Source organism: Centruroides sculpturatus, unplaced genomic scaffold (genome assembly GCF_000671375.1).
Source record: "Centruroides sculpturatus isolate CEXI.00-Female unplaced genomic scaffold, Cexi_2.0 scaffold102, whole genome shotgun sequence".
In the NCBI taxonomy this organism is placed as follows: Eukaryota; Metazoa; Arthropoda; class Arachnida; order Scorpiones; family Buthidae; genus Centruroides; species Centruroides sculpturatus.
In genome coordinates, this window is record NW_019384295.1 from 912525 (window position 1) to 937589 (window position 25065).

The 25065-nt window shown below is 23.2% G+C and overlaps 1 protein-coding gene across 1 annotated transcript in view; it reads right to left on the reverse strand.

Annotated features, from left to right (window-relative positions):
* LOC111620970 (neurotrimin-like) overlaps positions 1 to 25065 on the reverse strand; it is a 109991-nt gene that overhangs the window by 44820 nt on the left and 40106 nt on the right. The window contains exon 2 of the mRNA XM_023363030.1: positions 12031 to 12233. Coding sequence (XP_023218798.1) covers positions 12031 to 12233 — 203 coding nt within the window. The remainder of the gene's footprint in view (positions 1 to 12030; positions 12234 to 25065) is intronic.

Below are 25065 nucleotides of genomic sequence, written 5' to 3' on the forward strand. Positions count from 1 at the left end.
ATATATATATATATATACTATTACAAAATCAACTTTCGAACAACAGTTTTGAAAGGAACAATCACTGAAGCCTTGAAAATGTCTTTTAATATCCGCAGTTGACAGTAGATAGAAATAGGAAACCCGTCAAATCCAAACGTTGAAATATGAACAAGTTGATTGCAGAAGGAAAACGACTGTAAACCGTTTTGACACTTGAACGTATCGAGTGACTGGATCCTGGCAAAGCAATATCATCCTATATTGATGTTTTCGAATTGGGATCGAATACAAACCTTCGACTTTCACACCATTCCATTTCGATAATTTAATTTAGAAAACTGTGATTTAATCAGTTAAATTTTTCAACTTTTAAAATTAAATGAGTTATTTGACATAAATGACATTTATTGATAAGAACTTATACGTAAAATTCTCGTATTCAAATTGTCAATTTTTCATCTTTTAAACTATAAATTTCTTCAAAGTTTAAAATAAAATTATTTAAATGTCTACTTATCAGAAATTATATTGAAGATTTAAGTAATTGGAAATTCTTGTAGAAAAAATAAACAAATTTTTCCTATCANAAAAAATATATATATTATTGAATAGAATTTTAAACTATTTTACATACTTTTAAAAATTATTCTAAGATTTTATAATTAGAATAATTTGAAAATTGGATGAAATTTTTTATACAAATATAGTTATATAAATTACTTAAAATATTTTCCAAGTTAAAAAAAATTATAAAAAAGAAAATAGATAATACAGATGAATAAGATGATAGCTGTAGCTGGCATAGCATAGCAAAGTATAGCCAATCGATATAAGTTATCTACGAGAGAATAACCAATACCGTTTGTGGAAACATATTAAATTTATGGTATGTGACTCAACAAATTACGTTTCTGATCTATCATCCTGTCCAGAATGGATATCATCATATCTGAATATTCAAGAATAACAAATTCTATATATATATATATAGAATTTGTTATTCTTGAATATTCAGATATGATGATATCCATTCTGGACAGGATGATAGATCAGAAACGTAATTTGTTGAGTCACATACCATAAATTTAATATGTTTCCACAAACGGTATTGGTTATTCTCTCGTAGATAACTTATATCGATTGGCTATACTTTGCTATGCTATGCCAGCTACAGCTATCATCTTATTCATCTGTATTATCTATTTTCTTTTTTATAATTTTTTTTAACTTGGAAAATATTTTAAGTAATTTATATAACTATATTTGTATAAAAAATTTCATCCAATTTTCAAATTATTCTAATTATAAAATCTTAGAATAATTTTTAAAAGTATGTAAAATAGTTTAAAATTCTATTCAATAATATATATATATTTTTTGGTAAGTAAAGTAATTTATTAGAGGAGTTATGAAGTATATTCTTTGTTGTAATGTTTTATATGGAATAAAAACTGAATAAACTTTAAAAGAAATTAAGTTAAATAATTAATTTAAGCAAAGTTATGTCCATATCCGATGACAAATGCATTATAACTTAATGATAGATGAAAGTTTAAGGCATACAAACAGTAATTTAAGTCAGCAAAACCTTTACCATCGCATCCATTAGTCAAAAATGTATGAAAAATAAAAACAAATGAAGTTATTTACTTTATTTCCTGTATAAAGTAATAAATAAATAAAAGAAAATTTTAGTCGTCTTCAAAGCTAAAATATCGAAAGAAAAGATAAGTAATAAAGTATGATTGCATCAAAGGATTAGGAAAACAAAATCCGTATGAACTTTTACAAACGCTATTTTTTTACAAAGATATGTTGTATACTAACGGATTTTGAGGTCTATATGAAGGCTTTATTGTAAAACTGTTTAGAATAGGAGAATCTATTCACAATTCAGGTCAAAAATATGAAATAATGCTGTTAGAAATACGCTCCGAGCTCATTTCTCAAACAATCATGACAGCTGGCAGTTGCATTGATGTCGTCTTACTATTGAAGTGAAGAATGATTGTGCTTAGAATAATAAATACGTCTTTGATATGAATAAATTCTTACGATTTTACATAAGGTGTTAAAACTTTCAATAAGTAGTGTAAAGGATAAAAAAGAAAAAAAAGGATAGGATAGGAATGGAAAGAGGTTGTAGTAAACTGTTGTCTCTAGAGATAAAGGTGCTGTCGGTTCATTTATTTTTAACAACTTTTACTAGACAAGTAAAGTTGAAGACCAGCTGTAAGCTGATTTCTAAAATTTTCAGATCAGTGTCCTTCCGAAAGGCAAGAGAAAATGTTATTTGTTCTACGTTCATAAACCGAATTTTGAAAATTTAATGCTTATGCTCGAAAGTACGTCTTCTTTTCTGTTTTCTCTCTTGAATTTATAAATAATTTTTTTTAACCTTTCTACAAAATTTTTTATAAATTGGTTTTAACGTGTTTTTCTTAAAAATTAAATTAAATTTTAATTTCTTCACCTAATAATATTATAAAATCTCTTAATAACTAATAACAAAGCGATACAAAAATTATTTATAGTTTACAATTTCAAGCTTTATTGATTCTATTTAAATTTATTATTTAAATTACACATTGAAAATAAATTAAAATTTAGTAATTAGAAATATTAATTTTCTACTCTGTTAAATCGTAATTAATTTTTAAAAATATTAAAATTTTTAATTAATAAGTAAAAATTTAAAAGGTGAAAAATTTATGAAAGAGGGGGGAAGGAAAAAGTAGCTTTGTCTTTTACTACTTTTCTTTAAAGACTTATAAAATAAAAATTAATTATTCCATTACTTTAATTAAGTTTAATGTTAGATTGTTTCAAAAAGTTATTTTCTATTATGATTAAGTAATCAATGATAGTAACATAATTATCAAAGTCCATTTATAGATCTGTTTCTGTCATAATAACTTTCTGATAATTTAATTTATGAAAGTAATGCGTGCAGAATTTTCACTTTCAGAATGAATAAATGTTACTTTGTGATAATTATTCATAAAATAAATTGTATTTTATGTATTTATTCTTTTTTTCAATGGAAAAAAATTCGAAGAAAAGCTCAACTATCGAAGCTAAACTTATGTGAAATTTTCATTAACTTCCCTTTTTTCTACAAGAATGTTTTGATGATCTTTCTGGTTATTAACGTTATTTTTCCACAGAAAATAATAATAATAATAATATAGATTATCGTAGGATATGATGGAATTATCATTTATATGAGGATATGTTATCCTCATATCTTATCGATAAGGTAAAGATATCGTAAAGCAATAATCGTTTATTTGATGATTGTTCCTTTTATTAACTATAATCAATCTAATAATGTTCGATTTAACATTAGAAAATGATAAATGTTCAATTTGTTAACTTTAATAACATTTTTTTTTAATATTTAGTTTAACTGCATTCTTATAGAAAAATCGGCAGAAAGAAAAAAAAATAAGTAGAAAATTAGCATGTAGAAAAATATTTTAAAATATAATAAAAATTTAATTTTAAAAAGATAAATAAAAGATATTCTTATTACAAAAAATAATATAAAATATATTCACATTAAACCAAAAGAAATTTTTCATTTCTTCCTTTCAAAAATCCTTACCGGTGCGAACTGAAAAGAAAAATCACTTTTCTTTGAAAGTACGAATTTTCAAACAGCGAAAAATAAGGGAAAAAAAGTAAAAGTAAAAGAAAAGAAAAAAAAAGTGAAAGTCTCACGATGATCTTTTTTCTCGCTGCTTGGACAGACCATCGCGGAGACAGATGGTCTGGCAGAGATATCAACAAGAAGAGGTCCTTCCATACTGCTTTGAAACATACTTCAGCTTTATGTGAACGAGCATACAATTTACCTATTCAACAATATTTTATTGCACAGAAAAAATCAAAACCTCTTCTCAATGTGAATCTTACTACCAAAGAAAAACTGTGAATGTTGAAAGTAAATTGATTTCTTTTTTTTTTATTTCCATAGACTTTTTTTTTTGTTTATCCATTTATATCACTAGCTTGAGATATTTCAAAAGGAAAAAAAATCAATCTATAGTCAGCCACCTGATGTGTATATATCAATGGCAGTGAAAGAAAAAAAATATATATATATATAACGGTTTAATATAGTATAACTTTCTTTTTTTCCTAGAAATTTTTACTGTATTATTTCACATGAAAAGGTAGAATTTTCAAAGAAAATTTGTAACATTGTGTTATAAATAAGGACTCTTGCTCGATAGTAGATATATATCAATTGATAATAAAAGTGTTCTTCTGAGTTTTTGTTAGTGGAGGAAGAAGAAAAAAAAAGATTTGTTAGTTACCGAACTTTGTGCAAATAAAAAGAAGTAGAGGAAGAAAAAGAAGAATTCTTGGATACTTTTACAGGTAAAAGATCGAAGGACACTATTAGTTACTAAACTTCTTTTCAATGGGAGGAAAAAAAATTCTTAACTTTTTAAGTTAGAAACTTAAATAATATTATTTAAAAGCCTTTATTAATTATATAAAGTTTAGAAGTTATTCCTACATTAAATGTATATCAAAACTGACGATAAAACATAATCGAATTTTAGTCTAATTTTTTAAATATATATGTTATCTATAATATTCCATAAACACTCTTTGAAATCAAAGATAACAAAATTACTAGAAATAAATTAATTGTTTCCGTTCAACTTTTAAGATTTCATTAATAATTTTAATCAGCAACCAGCATTAAGTATCTTTAATTAAAGGAAGCAAAAATGAATGATGACTAATCTGCTAGTATGCAAGCCTGATAGAGTAATCGGTTTTCTTCATCTTGTCGCCATTACTGTTAATGTCTGTAATCACCACTTGTCGCAATATACAGTTAACGGACTATGGTTGTCCTCAATGATGGAGCAATGGCTGGCACCATCCCAACGACCTACAGATCGCATCCTGTGTTAGAAAAACTTCGTTGAGGAACAGCGAGATAATTAATGGCTTGTCACCTCCCTACAGACATCAACTCTTCGGCATTAAAGCAAAAGCGACTTGTCGAAATCGTATTGGCTCTTTCAATGCAAAGCGAGAAAATTATTCTTCGAGTAACGGTTACAATAGCATTGATGCATGAGAATGATTATCATTAGCTTTCTCTTTTCAATAAAAATCGAGTCAAAACCTAAGAAGAGAAACTAAATTTAAGAAGAAGAAAAAAAGAAGAATCCAAAAATAAAAAAATTAAAGAAAAAAAAAAGAAGTGTTATCGAAATTCTTTCATGCAGAATTAAGCTTACTTTATGTATAATAAGGAAGATATTTTGGACAACGATGACCTTAATATTAATCGTTTAAGTTTTAAAGTTGTAAATTTGGTCTCTTAGTTTTATTATCATTATTTTTTTTAAGTAGAGGGGGGTTTTTTATCTTATATATTTTTAATTTTTTTCTTAGTTTTTTAAATAATATACATCATTAGATGCTTTAATAACCGTAACTGATTATACAGTTTTTTTTTAATTATTAAAAAAGTAATACACTTCATTAAACTTATCCAATATCGGAGTTGATATTTTAACTATTTTAAAAAATAATATGATGAATACAATTATATTAAAATAAAAATTGATTATAAAAAAAACGAAATTAAAGTTATGAGAAACGTTAAAAATATTATTAAATTATTTCTTGTAACGTTGAAAATATTGCAAAAAAAGTAGTTTAATTTTCTAAAAATTACAAAAAAAAAGAAAAAAAAGAAAATAGATTTTTTGTGTTTAAATAAAATTAAAATGTTAATTATCTATAATTGTTAGAAAATTAATAAAATATATTAAAATTTACTGAATAAATTCATTTTATAAAAGAAAAATATCGAGTAAATTAATTAAAAATTCTTCATTTATAGTAATAATATTATCATTTATAAATTATTCTAATTTGTATCAAACAAGATTAATTAAGTTATATTTAAAATAAAATATAATTTTAATAATTATTAAATGACGAAGATTGCTATTTTGTGACGAAACTTAAAAAAGAAAATTCTTGTTAAATAATTGCAACACTAAAGTTATTAATATTATTATTTTTTTAAGCAAAAAATTAAATAAATAAATTAGAAAATGTAAACTTACTTTTGCTAATTTTGTTAGTAGCTTCATTTTCTTAAATATTCACACATGAATTGACAAACTTTACTATCTGCCCATTAAAGATAAATGAGAATTTTTCTTAAAGGAAAAAGTTATATAGCAGATCATGCTTGAATGACATCACTTCATTTAAATGCTAAGATTATAAATTCCTTTTTTTCCCTCCCCCCACTTCTTCTTCTACTCCTTGCAGAAACCATTCTTGTTAGTCAAAAATCAAAAAAGTATCACATTTTTGAAGTCACACAATGTCATTGGAAAATAAATTACATCATTTTCTAAACCGAAAAACTTTGCCAAAACTATTTCGTTGTTCACCTTTAAGAAGTAAGGAAGCTTACGCGCAATGTCGTCTTTCAATGGCATATTCATTTGTTCCTGTCGCAACTGTACTTTAGAAAGTAACGTTGATTGATACAACTTTCACAGGATAATTCTATGTCTTGTACTTTATTGCTGCTTAATGGCACAATGATACATGTTAATATGCCCAAGGGTAATGTAACAAATGGACCTCCTTGAAAGATGTATTAGTTCATTTTGAAAGATCAATTCTATTCTTCTTCTTCTTCTTCTTCGTCTTCTTCTTCTTACTTACTGATCGACTGTGTAGTTTTTTTTTTTTTGTCTTAAAAATTCTATTTTTGTTGACGGATGATTCCTTACATGTAATTTTCTTTAATCCATGTAATAATCATCTACCTCCCATTTTCAAGTGATAACATACCATAATTTAACCTGTTTGATTATATCTTGACAGATAATTTATTTTATATTACAGAAATTTGAATTTGACTTCGTTTTTTCCGTCTTTTCCATTATTTTTACAAGAAGGTACAATTTTAGTTATGAATTATTAGATTCTGACGTTTACAGGATGCAATTTTCTTATTTTAATATATTTTTATCTGTAAAATCGATGCCTGTAAATTTTCCAAAAAAAAAAAAAATTGCATTTTTTTCCCTTAAGAAAATATGATACGTCTTTACCTTATATACTCTAAAATGCTTAGTAATTAATTTAATTAACATTATAATTAAATTTATAATTATAATCAACTGTTAATTAGCATTAAACATTTAAAAAATAGTAATTCTTTAAACGAAACGAATTATATATAAGTTATAATGGACGTTGTTTTCTATGGAAAACGATAGAAGAAAATAAAATTTGATATTAATTAAAATTTCTAGTAAACAAAACAGAATTTTTTTTTTGCATAATAAGAAAAATATCGTTAACCTCTAAAGTAGAATAAAATAGACAAAAAATATGCTAGATTTTTTTTTGTAAAATTATTTAAAAGAGATTTTAGGATGTCGAAAGCATCACCATGCAGAGAGTAAGAAAAGAAAAAATGAAACAGGCTCAAAAAAACATTGTGTTCCCTGTAGTGTATGTAAACAAGAAGAATAGAGAATGCGTTTTAATGGAGAAGAAAGCATCAAGATCAAGAACGACAGAACAAGAAAAGAAAAGAATTATAGAAACAGAAAAGAACATAGAAAACACGTTGCATTTTATAAAAGTATACAAAAAGAGAATCTTAGAGTAAACGAAACATGTAAAATTCCTTGTAAAATAACTTAAAATATTGAACTAAATCAATTCAGGAGAATCATGGGAAACAGAATTTAATAATAATTGCATTGTTATATTAAACTATTTACTAGCATTAACACAATGGATATTTCGAGATAATCATTAAATCGTAAAATTAGCATATATAAGCAATAGACAGACCTAAATTATGATACGCAATATACATTTGAATAAATCGAACTCGAAAAAAAAAATATATATATATATACTCCACATTCATACACAACATTCTTTAGTATATTATTTCAAAAATTAGGAAAATANTATATATATATATATATATTCTTCATATTTTTAATTCATGTGTTCTCGTTATTTTAAATATTTATCTTAATTGCAAAATTCCAGCTAAATCGATAAGAGAGAAAAGTATAAATTTTCATATTTCTAAAAGATTTTAAAATACTTAAGATTTTTAATTTCTTTTTTTAAAAAACATAATAAAATAGGTATTTAACCCACAACAAACAAGAAAAGATTCAAGGTAAAATGGACTTTTGGGAAGCAATTCGTGGATTTTCTCCATTTCTTTTTAGAAAGAATTCTGTCAACAAGTACCTGCAGCTTGACAGTGTAGCAGGTTCAATGTCTGTTGTTTGTCAGTAAAGACACAAGAGGTGACGTTCTCAGTGCACAGAAAAATTGAGAGACAACATTATTCGGCTTGTTTCACTTTTACAAAGAGAAAGAAATCTTAAATAAAATCCTTACAGAGTTCACACAATTAAAATTATATATATATAATAAATGTATACTACGTTATTTGAAGTTAGAATAATCACGAAAAGAATGCAATTTAATCAGTTTTATTAATTTAATTTATTTAAAAAAAAAACTAAAATATAATAAAATGATTAAAAATACATTTCGAAAAGTATGAATTGTTATTAAATGAAGATTTCCCTTTTAAAAATAAGATTAAATTTTTCATCATATGTTAGTTAATTCATCTGTAAACTCAATCAAATCAAATGAGAGGTTAATAGGATTACTTGCGTAATCGTGTAAAAAATAATTCAGATTTTACCTTTGTGAAAGAAAATTAGTGTTGCTATGGATACCAGAACTAACTTGACTAATGACTCCTAATTTTAGCTTTAGTGCTTCAACATAGAGAGAAGATCACATAAATTATTATAGCTGAATATATATAATGTCTATACATAGAGCAGGTGAGACATTAATGACGAAACATGATGTATTCTGTTAGATTATCGCAAGATAAGTTATTAAAACCGCTACTATCAACTAAAGTAAATAGTTCAGCAGATAATAAAATGTAATTAATACTTTATTATATTAAGGATTCTTCTTGATGAAAAGATAAATTTGAATTAAGGATTTTATAACAGTTTAATAACTTATATATACTTTTAAACTTAATAAATTATCTTAAGTTTATATAAATATATAAAATATATGTAAATTTATACACCTTAATAATTTATAAATTTTTCACATTATTTTATCAGGACAGATGGTATTTTGATTTTAAAAAATATGCGCAATCTGGAAGAAAGGAGGAAGAAAAAAAAATAAAATAAAATAAAATAAAAATAAAAAAAAATATCCCATTTTATCTCCAAAATCTGGCAGTGAAGCATTGTGTCATTTCTCTTCTTGCTCATATGACAGCTTCTTATTTTAAAATACGATATGTGGGCAACACATCCATCCTTACATCCTAATGCAACTGAAATTCGCTTGGATTTCAATCTGAAGATATTTTACTATTATAATACCTTTCATTTGTGAAAGGATTCAGCCATATTCCAATTTTTTGGAAGAAATTTTTGTATTTAAATTAGAACATTTGCACCATATTTTGTAAAAAAATGTTTTATATTACCATTTTGAAATTTGTGACTTTTTATATCAAATTTCTGTACATTTATCAAACTTATATTCTAATATAACACGTATAAATGAATTATAAATCATTTTTTCTTAAAGTATTTTTCTTCAAATCATATTTAAGGAGATGTATTTTTTGCAAGTTTCTATTGAACATTCGAAGAGATGTTTTTATGTGTTACTTATATACAAAATCCTATTTCAGTAAACAGAAAATATTAAATTATGTAAAATAATATTNGAAAAATACGTTCTGCATGCTCTGAAAATAAATTCTTCTTTAAATTGAATTTAATGGCTCTTTTAAATTCTAAATTCCATTAAAGTAAACATTATTTCTAACAGAATAATTTCAAAGTTTAAAACTGTATCAATATCTCTTTAAGAAATTTAATAACTCGCGTCATTTCATTTCCAGTTAAGAAAATAATAATAATAATAATAACAATAAAATACACTTTATTTTTTTAAAAAAAAAGATATATTTTAACAAAACAGAAATGGTTTATTCATAATGATAATGACATCAAACGCCAATTTTAATTTCATAACTCTTAATTATCTTTTCATCATTAAGGGAATTTATATAATTATGCAAAAATATCCATTTTACTACAAAATTTCGAAATTATAAATTCATTTCAGATTATTAAATCTTTTCTGTAAACTAACATAAATGTATATCATTTAAATAAGTTAACATTCTGAAATTTTATTAAAATAAAATTAAACTTAAATCTTCTTAAATTTGACCTTTCAAAATCGACCTTCATTTGATTTTGATATTACTCATTTTATTTACTTCATGTTATTCTTTCACAGTTCCTTCCCTCGAGCCTATACTTTACTTTCATCTGAAATAAAATTTCTGTATCTTCTATCTTTCTCTTCTGTGTTCATTATAGGTCAGAGCAATCGAATGGCTTTTGACAGAGCTTTTGGCTCGAAGATCGATTCTGCACATTTTATGTCCTACATCTCGAGTAAATCCCTACATTTTAATTATTTTCGATCATAATTTAAGGTTATAATAAAATTCTTATTTAGGAAAATCACATTCATCTTAATTTTCTCTCTAACTTCTCCATTTTCATTTTCTTTTTCCCCCTCTTGGAATTTTAATATTCAAATTAATTAATTCTTAACGATTAAGGCGTAAATTTTATTATTATATAATTAACATATGACTAATTCCTTATTTAAAATCCGAGTCATCAGATGATAATAAAAGAGTTTTTAAAAATTCTTTTTTCAATTAACAATAGATGCAATTTTTTTGTATTTTTCTCTTTTCGCTAGTAACATAATGATCTTTTTGTTTAGAATACCACACTACCGATGTCAATGGGAACAATAAAGTTAAAAGAGTATTGTCCTTTCTGTCTATTGTGATATCTGCAAAGAACTAAAAAAATATAAAAAAATATTCGTCCCCTTATCTGAACAGAAATATCCGACCTCCTTTGATATTTTATGACACTCATTCAGAACAGAATATAATGTACCCATGTTTGTAATTCCATACTAGGCGTTTATTCTCTATGGTGTTTGAATTGTGAAAGTTCATTTCCTATAAAGCTTTCAATCACAAAAAGAAACTGTATATAAATAAATATATATATATATATATTGTTTGCTTTATTTTATTCTTAAAATAAAAGTTTACAAACTTTAAAATATAAAAATAAAATATTTAAATTAAAAAACAAAAAAAAATTGTACTTATTCTGCCTGTGTTAAAACAATGTTATAGTTAGGGATTTATGTAATAAATAATTGTTGAAAAAAAGATATAATTTAAATCTTATCAAATATTATCTATTGTTGTAATAAAGAATAGCAATTTTTCTATACAAAGTAACGGCGCCAGCATTCCCAGAATTGAGAAAAGAGAAGATGGATCTCATTTTCTACAACGACTCATCCTTTCTCTAAGAAAAAGGGAAAAGAAAAAGTAAAAAAGATATTCGATGCTTCTTGATTTGATTGATGACCGCTGTACTAATTTGTATTTGATGATTTGAAAGTCGATAATTTGCATTTTTTTACATTTTTCTAAAAATCTTTATATTTTTCTTTTCTAACATCTTTCTTTAATGTGGAAGATACCTTAAGTAATAAGAATGCGACATACTGACAAAAACAGATGTTTAGAATGACAGAAATTATGTGAAATTACATAGCAAACCACTTTAATATATATTAATCTTTATAATATTTATAAAATCATTAAATTTCTTTAATCTATCAAAGTAATACATTCCTCACATAGAATTTTTTATAGCATTATAAAGTTACCCGAATCCCGAATTTTTAAATTCTTTTTTTTCTAAATTTGTTAATAAAACAAAACTTGAATTATCTTAAAAATGAATGTATGTAGATAAGATTAAAGGAAATTTTTTGGGGTGAGGAATGATAACGTTCAAAAATTTTATTATATTTTAAAATGAGAAATGAACTTACTGTTTTATCACCTAAATTATTGACAATGCAATGTAGATAAGCGGTTTGGCCGAGTTGCGTTGTAACATTTTGTGCTGTTGTGTTATCAAATGATGGCAAAACATGTGCACCATGATGATTCCTAGTGTCGTCTTCGTTTGTACCATGCTCCACAAATCGCTGTTTCATAGTTACTGGCCCATTTTCCCTATCTACAACAGCACCTGTGGAAAGAAATTATCTTCAGTGACACAGAAACGCTGTTTCTTGTCCCGTAACATTTTTTTTTTAGAAAACATTTATTTTTATGGAAAAATACGTTCTGCATGCTCTGAAAATAAATTCTTCTTTAAATTGAATTTAATGGCTCTTTTAAATTCTAAATTCCATTAAAGTAAACATTATTTCTAACAGAATAATTTCAAAGTTTAAAACTGTATCAATATCTCTTTAAGAAATTTAATAACTCGCGTCATTTCATTTCCAGTTAAGAAAATAATAATAATAATAATAACAATAAAATACACTTTATTTTTTTAAAAAAAAAGATATATTTTAACAAAACAGAAATGGTTTATTCATAATGATAATGACATCAAACGCCAATTTTAATTTCATAACTCTTAATTATCTTTTCATCATTAAGGGAATTTATATAATTATGCAAAAATATCCATTTTACTACAAAATTTCGAAATTATAAATTCATTTCAGATTATTAAATCTTTTCTGTAAACTAACATAAATGTATATCATTTAAATAAGTTAACATTCTGAAATTTTATTAAAATAAAATTAAACTTAAATCTTCTTAAATTTGACCTTTCAAAATCGACCTTCATTTGATTTTGATATTACTCATTTTATTTACTTCATGTTATTCTTTCACAGTTCCTTCCCTCGAGCCTATACTTTACTTTCATCTGAAATAAAATTTCTGTATCTTCTATCTTTCTCTTCTGTGTTCATTATAGGTCAGAGCAATCGAATGGCTTTTGACAGAGCTTTTGGCTCGAAGATCGATTCTGCACATTTTATGTCCTACATCTCGAGTAAATCCCTACATTTTAATTATTTTCGATCATAATTTAAGGTTATAATAAAATTCTTATTTAGGAAAATCACATTCATCTTAATTTTCTCTCTAACTTCTCCATTTTCATTTTCTTTTTCCCCCTCTTGGAATTTTAATATTCAAATTAATTAATTCTTAACGATTAAGGCGTAAATTTTATTATTATATAATTAATTTTATGTAAATTAATGTTTTATATAATATTATTTATAACACACTGTCATAAATCTTTAATTTATGTTTATTTATTTTTTAACAAAAATAATATATAATTAAGAATAATTTAAAATAATATAATTTTAAAAAATATTTTGGTTTCAGTTGTTTTATTGGTTAATTTGAAATTTTTGATTTCTTGCTTTATGTTAATAAAGCAAGAAATCAAAAATTTACAAAAATATAATTAGAATTTAAAATCTTTAGAGTTGATTGTTAGATTAAAATTTTATCAACCAATTAAACAGAAGATGAAATTGAAAGAAAAACTTAATTATATAAGTTTAAATTTAAAGTTACCAATCCGGAATAGATAGGCGTGTCTAAGTACTTTACTAAGTTATAGTTATTGCTTTTAGATGGTTTTATTGGACAGTTTGAATCTTTATAAACCAATCGAGAAAGATTTCGTTTGATAAACGCAATAAGTGAGCGATTATTGGTTTAAAAGAGTAAGGAATAATAATAACAATAAATTCAAAATATTAATAGAATACTTATAAAATTCTAAAAAATTAGCCATCTGAATGATAATTGTTCATATTCAAAGTATTTAATTTCTATTCAAAGAGTAATTGATAGTTTTTATTAAAAGAAAAGAAATTCATTTGTAAAATGGTGGTAGTTCATTTTGAAATTTATAAAAATAAATTTCGTAATGATATATAAATATAATAGTTTTCAAAGGTTAGAAGTGATAAGAGTCTCATTAGGAAAATAATTAGCAAAATTTTATAAAAGTATCTAAGATACTCTCGAAAGCAGTCTTAGGAAATTTTACAAAAATAATTATCTTTCGTTTAAGAGCAATTTGAATATAAGTGGAAACAACTTAAATGTTTTATTATTATTTTCATTTCAGCCATGAAATGTTCTTTTAATTACACTAAAATTCCACATTTTTATAACAAGCGAAACTTAATCTATATTACTGAAATATTATAAACAGTATTACTTATATTTTTAAACAACATTTAAATGGAAAATTTTTCTAAATTATTTTATTGACTAATCCTGATAAATGCCTTTATACTTATTTATTAATAATACGAAACGAATAAACAACAATTAATTTTATTCGGTTCAGTACTTAAGAAAATGAAGGAAATTATAAATAATAATCATCGTTAAAACGTGTTTTAACATTGCCACCTCATTTTAATTAATGATAATTTTTGCTTTATTTTTTAATTTTCTATGAAAAAATAATAAACTAAAACCCATAAGAGTGATTTTTTTAAAAATTATTTCCTAATTTTTTCAATATATATATATGTATTTTTTTTGAATATATTTAGTTTTAAAATTACTTTAAAAATAAATATAAGGCAGTAAACACTAGTGAATTTTGTTAATGATATTTTTTAATATATAAAAGGAAGTTTTTTAAAAAACGATTTACAAATATTTACGAGAAGATTTACGTTGAAAATTCCGATCGCCATGTTTGTCCCATGAAGTTGACACAATCAATATTTTCTGTGTGCATTACATTGAATGACCCAAGCCAAAGATTTGAGAGCAAAGCAAAGCTGTTTGAGACGGTCAAGAGTGACAAATATTTTGCTGAGGTGGATATTTTAACGAATTGAAATATATATATATCACTACATGATTAATACAAAAAATTTTTTAAAATATTTTTGTTTGTCATCAATAATATATAAATTTTAAAAAAATACTAAATATAGAAATGATCGTTTCTAAATTTATTTTTAGTTTCTTTTTCTTATTTTCTTCCTTATATTGATCTGATGAATTTCGCTACGTTCCTACGTTAACATTCTGGAAAGTGTCGTTAGGATAATAATCGAATTGATTATCGTCACCAATAGATGATAATTATTCTAATGTATGTTCACTTGCGTTTCTGTTGTTACGAAAGAGAATTATTAATGTGCATTTCTGTATATAATCGTTAGTGTTACTACAGAAGCAGGATATAATAGTTTCTCTTCAATTTTTCGATTGACATTATAGAAAAATAATATTTTGTTAAGTAATAATTACTATTATACTGATATAATTAACTTTGTAATTAATACCTTCGCGTTAAATTATTGTAGATAAGCTAAAAAAGTTTATTACTGTAAAAATATAGTGGTGGTCTTAATGAAGTTTGATAGTGTTGTAGTGGATATATTTATATAAAGAATTTTCTCTCAATATTATATCTACTAATATATGAAATTTAAATAATAAAGTTAAATTATTTTTTTGCTACAAACGTCAAAAAACGTTATTTTATTGTTACTCGGAACGTATCTTCTTCAGAGTGAATTCAAATTTTAACAATTGTGTGTTAGAATTTTTCCAGTATAACACGAAAACAAGCTGCACGAAACTCTTGTAAGAACGCGTGAAAAACATGTAGTATATATATATATTTATTTATTNTAAAAAAATAGTTATAAATATATAAATAGTGCTTATAATGATATATAAATCAAGTTAATATAGAATTATATAAAGAAATTTAGAGAAGATTAAAGATAATACTGTGTTAACGGTGATTGGTTCTAGAAATAAAAATAGGCAAAACCTACTCCACCTACTTTATTTATTCAACCAATCATCTTTAAGAAGACAGTATATTCAATCAGTTTCATTACAATATTTCACGTTTGATGTCTTATATATATAACGCAGATGCCTTGGTATATTTTATGAATTCTTCTTTATCTAATTACGACTTTTTATGGTTTCCGAAATTATTTCTAATTTATAATTTATTCTATATTTAGCTCTGATTTCCTTTTCACTTCTAATTTAATATCATTATCACTTTTAACATTTTTTTTATCGATGAGAAATCTGATTTTATTTAGTTTGTCCATATTTTATTTTTAGTTCTGTTATATAAGTTTCAGATATTACATTTTGTTTATTTTAAGAAGCAAGCAGAGAGATTACTACTGTTTACTTCTTCATGTAATGAATTTTCGCACTTTTATTATCAGTTAATTTAATATATTTTTTAAAAATTTATCTCATTAAATCTTTTAACAATTATTTTTTCTTTATTAATTTAAACAAGATATTACTAAGAGCTTATATTACAGAATCATAACTCTCTTTGTTTACTTTTTAAGGGAACATTAAACTTAAACATAATTTAATAAAAAATAAACTTTGAAAGCGAATTACAATAATTATTATTCTACAGGACGATACTAATAAAACTGAGTTACCTAAGTTCGTAATAAAATACAAACAATTTTAATAGTTTTATCTATACGGAATAACAATAGCCATTAATAAACTTTTCTAATACATCTATAAGTTATATTATATCCTAATTGAAATTCAACAGTATGCAGGTAAGCTATCACGTACTAAACGTGTACAACTTTCTTAATAAGAGAGGCAATAAAAATCATCGTTATCCTCTTTTATTACAAATAATACAATAATAATACTTCATGAAATATCCTTTTAAAGAAAATAAATATTTAATAACTGAAAGATCTAATAGTATTATAAAAGTTTACTAGTTTCAAAGATGTTGAAAATAAATGAAATATTAATCTAAAATAAAATATTATATCGTGAAAATATGATGTAAATCTCTCTTTAAACTCTCTTTATCGCATAAATATATCTTTTTGAAAATATATTAGACATTTTATTGCATAGGTATGAAATTTTACATCTTCACTCGACTTTATTGAAATAACTTATTCTAAGAATTACTTAATCTGTTCATAAGTAGAGTCCTCTAAAAGATAAACTTAGTGATATTTTTAATGTCAGAAACTGTAAATAATCAAGATTTTCTTCGATATTTTTATTACCAACTCAAAAAATAAATTAAAATGTTTACTTTTACATTGTTGTTATTAAATGTTACTGTTGTACATTTACATAATTATCGTTCTAACCTTTAATTTTGTAGAAATGAAGATAATAACCAGAACTACAAAAGGACTGACAGCTAGTCGAATTTAGTTTGCATTAGTCTGCCATTTTATTAAATTACATACTAAATTTCATCATTCTAACAATTTCGAAAAGTTATAATGAATGCGTCTAAAATATACATTATCATAATGCTTTATGAAACTTTATGAGATTATTAGATTAAAAAAAATGTAAATTAATGATAATAGATTTTGATTTAATAAATTAATACATTTATTTTTCAAAACTCCTCACAATTTTACTAGTTTAAATAATTTTTTCCCCTTTAATACAATTAACTGTGCATAGTTTTTTTTCGTTTATTATATACATTTTATTATTTTACAACACAGTAAAACATAAAATTACTTCAAAATTTTGATAAATTATCGTTTATATATATACGTCCATATTTATAATTATTTTTGTTTCTAGCTCGTTTTCTATATTTATTTTTACAGCGTACGAAAATGATTATCAAAATGATGACCATTGTTAATGTTTACGTCTGTTATATATCATATCAGGTATTTTTATAACATGTTCCCTGATGTGCTATTAAACTTCAAAGCCCGAGGAGAAGTTATAATTAACAAAATGTCTCCACAAAGCGCAGTTAGTGGCAAGAAAGATATATTTTTATTTCCACAAAGATGATGGTGTGTAATTGTACAGCAAGATTGATCACAACATTGGTCTGTCTTTGCCTCGGGTAAGTTAGCAATATCGCCAGTTTCTGATAATTGTGTTACCTTCAGATGAATGGATGTGAAATAGCATGGTACAGAATACATTTTTCTTGACTTTAAAAAATTTATTTTATAACTCTATCTATATAATTTTTATTTCTTAATATATAACTAAATCTATCGTTTTCCAATTTGTCATGTCTCTTCTAGTTTATATTTCGATTTTAATGAATAAAAATGTCATTCGTTTATGATTTTTTTTTCTTATAACTGAAATAAAATCTTTCAAATATAATATTATTTTAAACTAAAAAACAAAAAATATCATCTTTCTTAATATAATAATCTAAAGTATAAAAGAATTTCAAACTTTAAAAATATTTTATTGAAGTTTTAAGGCAATTTACCTTTATTGTATTTTTAGCGATTAATCCCTTTATCTAGGTCAGTTAAAAAATTAAAATAATAATAATAATACCTAATGATATTATAATAAATAAAATAAATATGTATTAATATTTATTAATTTTAATTAATCAATATAATTTATTATTAAAATATTAAAATGTATTTTAATAATTGTTAAAGCTTTTATATCCATAGCTATATTAACCATTGTTAAAGCCTGTACATTTTTATACATTATATTTTAAAAGTGATTTAGTTAAAATTTTTGATTGGAAACAGTATATTTGCACTATTTTGAAGTTATTTAATCGAGGAAATAGGCGTTAAAATGTATAAAATTACAAGCAAAAATCGATTTTCTCTGCAAGGATAAAATTTTTTTTCGACTTATAAACTGATTAATATCAATAAATAATAAATTCTTACTATTTATTAATTATTAAATACGTCTATTCATTATTTTAAGTGAATTTTATTAATTTTGATTTAGAAATATTCATATATAGGTTAATGTATTTAATTTATCTATGCAAAATAAAATTTAAATTTTGAAAATTTCAAATTTGTTATATAAAATAAATAGAACAAATTAATTTTTTTGTATTTAAACAATTATAATTAATTTATTCACGTTATAAATAATAAATATTATGAAAATCAATCAATAGCGTCTAATTAAGTTAATTATGATTAAAAATTTGAAAAATTCGGTAATGATGCAATGAATAGAACGATTTTATTAAGATTGTGAGCATATTTACATACACAAATACTAAATTTATAAGTATATTACGTTCAAAAGTTGCAGACGACATAAATAACGTCATATAGGACTGTTGCTCTTTGATATCCTTCGTCATTGCTGATGTCACAATTCAACGTCTTTGATGGTATATGACATCACGATGTTTACGGGTATAAATCGCTAATAATAGCTGTGAGTAATATGTAAACGAGAAGATACATTCGATACAAAATTATATAAGGCATAGCGTACAGTACCTTACAATATCTAAAATCTTCAACAAATTAAATTTTTCTAAAAGTTTAGAGAACAGACAAGTAGGAAATTGAATACAAAAGCTATATTTGAATATCTAAAATGATAAAATATTGAATTATGATTAGTTACGTACATATTGTTAATTCATACTACTTTGTTATAATTGATATTTTATTAAAGAAAATAATCCTTTTCAATTTTAAAATTAATCAATGACAATCTACAATAGAAAATTACAAACTTGTTAATTAATTAGTAATACGAATATTCATTGATTTAAAGTATTAAATATCAACAATATTAATTAATAAATTCTGATAGAGATATATTTATCCCATTTATACTAAACACGATAGAATTTTACTTCAAGTTATACTCATCAATGAATCAAATTAAGATTTCAAAAGCATCTTTTATAATTAACTCTAGCAATAAATTCCAGTACTAATACAGATTGTTAGCAAAGTAGTTTTTCTTTTTTCTTAATCCTTTGTCTTTTTTTTTTTTTTTAATGTTTCTTGTATAAAGTAGACTTTTATCATCAGGGTATACAAATCGGTAAGTGTATTCTTATTCAGTGTATTCATTAAGATGAAAGGAAATAACAATTAAGAGCATGATGCAAATGCTGGCATTCCTATCTGTTAAAGGAGAAAACTTGAATTATTTTTCTTTTCGTAAGAAAAATAAATGAAAGCTTAATCAAGAAAGAAAGTAAATCCGTCAAAATTCTTTGTCATGTAATTAATAACTCAACACATTCTGTTTTTATGATGAAAACATTTGTATGATTGCGTGCAAGCTAAAACATTATATAGTAGTCAAGAGACGGAAAAACATACTAAAAATAATGATTTGATGCTCTTTTGTAATAAATTTTGTTGTTAACAACAAAAACTATTCATAATTATAATCATGCAATAGCATTCATTTATTAAATTTGTAACAATTTTTATACACAGTTTCACATTCCAAATCTAAAGTATTTTTACTTTTAAAACTTAAGTTTATGTTATAATTTAAAATTATAAATATTTATTTAATATTTAAAAAAATTCGTAATTAATAAATTAGTTTATTATAGATTGAATACCTTTATTATAAATTGAAATTAAACGTGTATGAGATTGATAAGTTTAGAAATTGTAAAAATAAAGTGTAATTTTATAGTTTAAAGGAAAAAAAATAAAATAAAAACTAAAATTATATAAAAATATAAAGATTAAATGACCGAAACAACATAAAAGTAACATTGTAAAAAAGAAAAAAAAAGATAAACTATATGAAATTTTATACAAGGAAATTACCATAAATTAAACATAATAAACCATAAATTCGTTAATAATCCATTAAAGATAAATAATAAATAAATATATAACTTAGCTTATTTTCTGAATAAAATTGGTTCATATTAAAATATTATAATATATTTTTAAATTTATAAATAAATTTTTTAAGTTTTTTCATATAAATTAAAAAAAAAACTTATTTTCTGTTTTTACGGTTGATTTTTTAAAATTGTTTATTCTGTGCATTGTTAGATTTTTTTTTTAATCCCGCAGCAATAAAAACGAATATAAATATACATTTTTAACATTATAAATATTAAATAATGTATAGATAGCATGTTAAATTTATTTTTTAATTTATATAAAATCATACCAAATACTTTCCTTCCCTTATTAATTTTTTTTTACTTTCTTTCATATCTAAAGCAATAGTAAATCATTAATAAAATTCTATATTAGATAAAAATTCATTAATTTAAAAGTAAAAATTTTCCTTTAAATTTAATGAAAGTTAAAGTATTTAATCATATTTTTCCCTAACCTTCTCTTGAAGGAAGAAGAAAAAAAAATGTCAAAAGAAAAAAAATATGTAATAAATTCTACGTTTAATTTTTAACATTTTGAATATTAAAATTATGAAATTCAATAATTAAATTTATAAAATTACAAATTAACGAGAGAAATATTTTCTATTATTTATTCATAATATTTTAATTAAGTCGAAGTGTCATAAAAATACGTAAAAAATTGGAATTTATATCAAGAAAGGTTTTGTTTTTTTTTTATTTTTATTTTTTATTTTTTTGGTTTTATGTAATCTTCTATTTAATTAAGAAAATCGTTTATAAGTTTATTTAACTTTCTAGAAGTTTAATCTTTCTTATATTTACTTTCTCTTAGCTGCGATAGAAAATAAAATTTTAATTTTCGGTTCGTTTTAACAATATATACCCTATCAAATTTCCAAAAAATATATCTTTAAAATAAATAAAATAATTCAAATATTTTAACATGAATGTTTTATAAAAGAGAAATTCAATTTACGTAGAAAGAAAAGAAAATTATTTTACAATTTCCTATATTTAAAAAAAAAAAGAAAGATAGAAAGAAAAAAAATGTTTAAAATTAGGAATACGTGAGCATATATTTATTTAAATATTAAACATTATTCATAAAATATAAACGTATAAAAATAAACCTATCACATCTTATTCACGTATATTTCTATTATTTAATATCGTACAAATCACCGAAATTTCCATAAAATATCTAGAAATGGAGATAATCTACAATAGTGAGCCATTTTCTCAATTAATTCCCATTGAAAAATGATTAACAATTTCAGGAAATTACCTCACTCGTCTTTCTTGGGATAAAATTTTGAAAGCCAAATTAAACTATCATTAACCTATTTCCATTCTAGTTCGATATATGCGATTAGGACAGATTACCTAAGGAAATCTTGATGTCTGCATGATTTGGCTAGGGACGAGTTTGTCAACCTCTAGGGGAAAGCTTATCTATGATAATAGCTAACCCCTCCGAGATCTTTGGAAACAATACCGTTTGTACTTCACACTCTAATGCCAAATGTTATTACAAAGCGAGTTACATTATTACAATTTCACAAAATTTAATCTTATTCAAAATGAATAATTATAATATGAAAAATATTACAAACGGGATCGTTGAAAACAAATATTCGTTTGNGAATATATATATATATATATATATATTTATTTATTTATTCTTTTTTATATTGATCTTAATATATACCCTATCTTAATTAGAATTTATTTTGTAGATTTACACGATTAAATTTCCAAGAATCCCAAGTGATAAAAATAACATTATACTACCACAAAAATTTGAATAAAAATCTTATCTCGTTAACTGTTAATTATAAAAATACTATTGAGACACATTCCAATTTAACAATCTTTGCTTTTTTTAAATCCATTTATTCATATCAAAAATGTTTGGCACGCAAAGTTTCTAGCAATGAATAAGATTTATGCAGACAAAACAATATAAAGCGTGAACACAATATGTCATGCAGTCAGTAATTTAAAATTGAAGATTGTGAGATAGTTTTGTCACATCACGAAATAAAACGTGACAAAACTATTCGCGTGACGATAATCTAGTACAATAGAAGTTATAAGATGTAAGCACAGCACGTATTTCTCTCGACCCACCCATTCAGGAGCAATACTTAAATGAATGGGGAAGCAAATGATGTATTAAATATAGAAGAGGATCATATAATCGTGATACGTATTCTCTAAGAAAATATATATATAAAGTAAAGCGAAATTTCTTAATTTATTTCTTACATGCGAAAAGTCTTTAATATCTTAATCTTTGACGTTGGCCGATATTAAAATATAACTGATTTTTTTTTTATTTTTTATTTCCGACTTCAATTTCGTTTACTTCATGCTATAATCTTGTTCAACTTACATTTAATTTATTTCGTTTATATTCTTATATAATCTACTTTTACTTCAACTTCCTTTCATTTCATCTCAATCTACTTTCAGTTCAGTTCCTTTCAATTCTATCTCAGTCTACTTTCAGTTAGCACTCTTCCTGCATTTAGTATAAATCTATTTTCAGTTTAGTTTCTTTACATTTCTATGTAATTCACTTTACTACATTTTCTATACCGTTCAATACATCATTATTACGTTTAACTATTACAAATTTATTGCTTCGTAGTAAGTTATTATTACTATTATTATTGTTAAGTAATATTGAACAAGAAATTAAATATTTTAAAATATAATTAAAATAATAATATAAAACATAAATTTAAAAGTATTAATATCTTAAATTGTATCATTATAAGGTAATGTATACAAAATCATTTCTGTTATTTAAATCAATCAATGATTTCAATCATCAGATTAATGCTTTTTTCAATCTTTTAATGTAATTTTTAGTTAAAGCTTTAAATTTATATTTTAAATAATTATTATATTTTAAACACATTTAAATTCCTTTTGATAAAATTTCTATTAAATTTCATTTTAAATACGTGCTTAGGAATAATATTATTATTATTTTCGCTACTGATAAGTAAGAAATAAATTCAATTTCTGCTTAAAATCATTACAATTTCTAAATTATATTTTTATTTCCTCTCTATGATGATGTTATTTTTAACTACATTTACTAATTTCTATTCAACGTACAGTAAGTTTAATTGAAAATTTTAATTACTGTTTTAATTTCTGATTAGCGTCACAAATATTTTTAATCATATTTTTAAATTCTTCTCATTGCCTTTGCTAGATATTAAATTTAAAAAAATAGTTATAAATATATAAATAGTGCTTATAATGATATATAAATCAAGTTAATATAGAATTATATAAAGAAATTTAGAGAAGATTAAAGATAATACTGTGTTAACGGTGATTGGTTATAGAAATAAAAATAGGCAAAACCTACTCCACCTACTTTATTTATTCAACCAATCATCTTTAAGAAGACAGTATATTCAATCAGTTTCATTACAATATTTCACGTTTGATGTCTTATATATATAACGCAGATGCCTTGGTATATTTTATGAATTCTTCTTTATCTAATTACGACTTTTTATGGTTTCCGAAATTATTTCTAATTTATAATTTATTCTATATTTAGCTCTGATTTCCTTTTCACTTCTAATTTAATATCATTATCACTTTTAACATTTTTTTTATCGATGAGAAATCTGATTTTATTTAGTTTGTCCATATTTTATTTTTAGTTCTGTTATATAAGTTTCAGATATTACATTTTGTTTATTTTAAGAAGCAAGCAGAGAGATTACTACTGTTTACTTCTTCATGTAATGAATTTTCGCACTTTTATTATCAGTTAATTTAATATATTTTTTAAAAATTTATCTCATTAAATCTTTTAACAATTATTTTTTCTTTATTAATTTAAACAAGATATTACTAAGAGCTTATATTACAGAATCATAACTCTCTTTGTTTACTTTTTAAGGGAACATTAAACTTAAACATAATTTAATAAAAAATAAACTTTGAAAGCGAATTACAATAATTATTATTCTACAGGACGATACTAATAAAACTGAGTTACCTAAGTTCGTAATAAAATACAAACAATTTTAATAGTTTTATCTATACGGAATAACAATAGCCATTAATAAACTTTTCTAATACATCTATAAGTTATATTATATCCTAATTGAAATTCAACAGTATGCAGGTAAGCTATCACGTACTAAACGTGTACAACTTTCTTAATAAGAGAGGCAATAAAAATCATCGTTATCCTCTTTTATTACAAATAATACAATAATAATACTTCATGAAATATCCTTTTAAAGAAAATAAATATTTAATAACTGAAAGATCTAATAGTATTATAAAAGTTTACTAGTTTCAAAGATGTTGAAAATAAATGAAATATTAATCTAAAATAAAATATTATATCGTGAAAATATGATGTAAA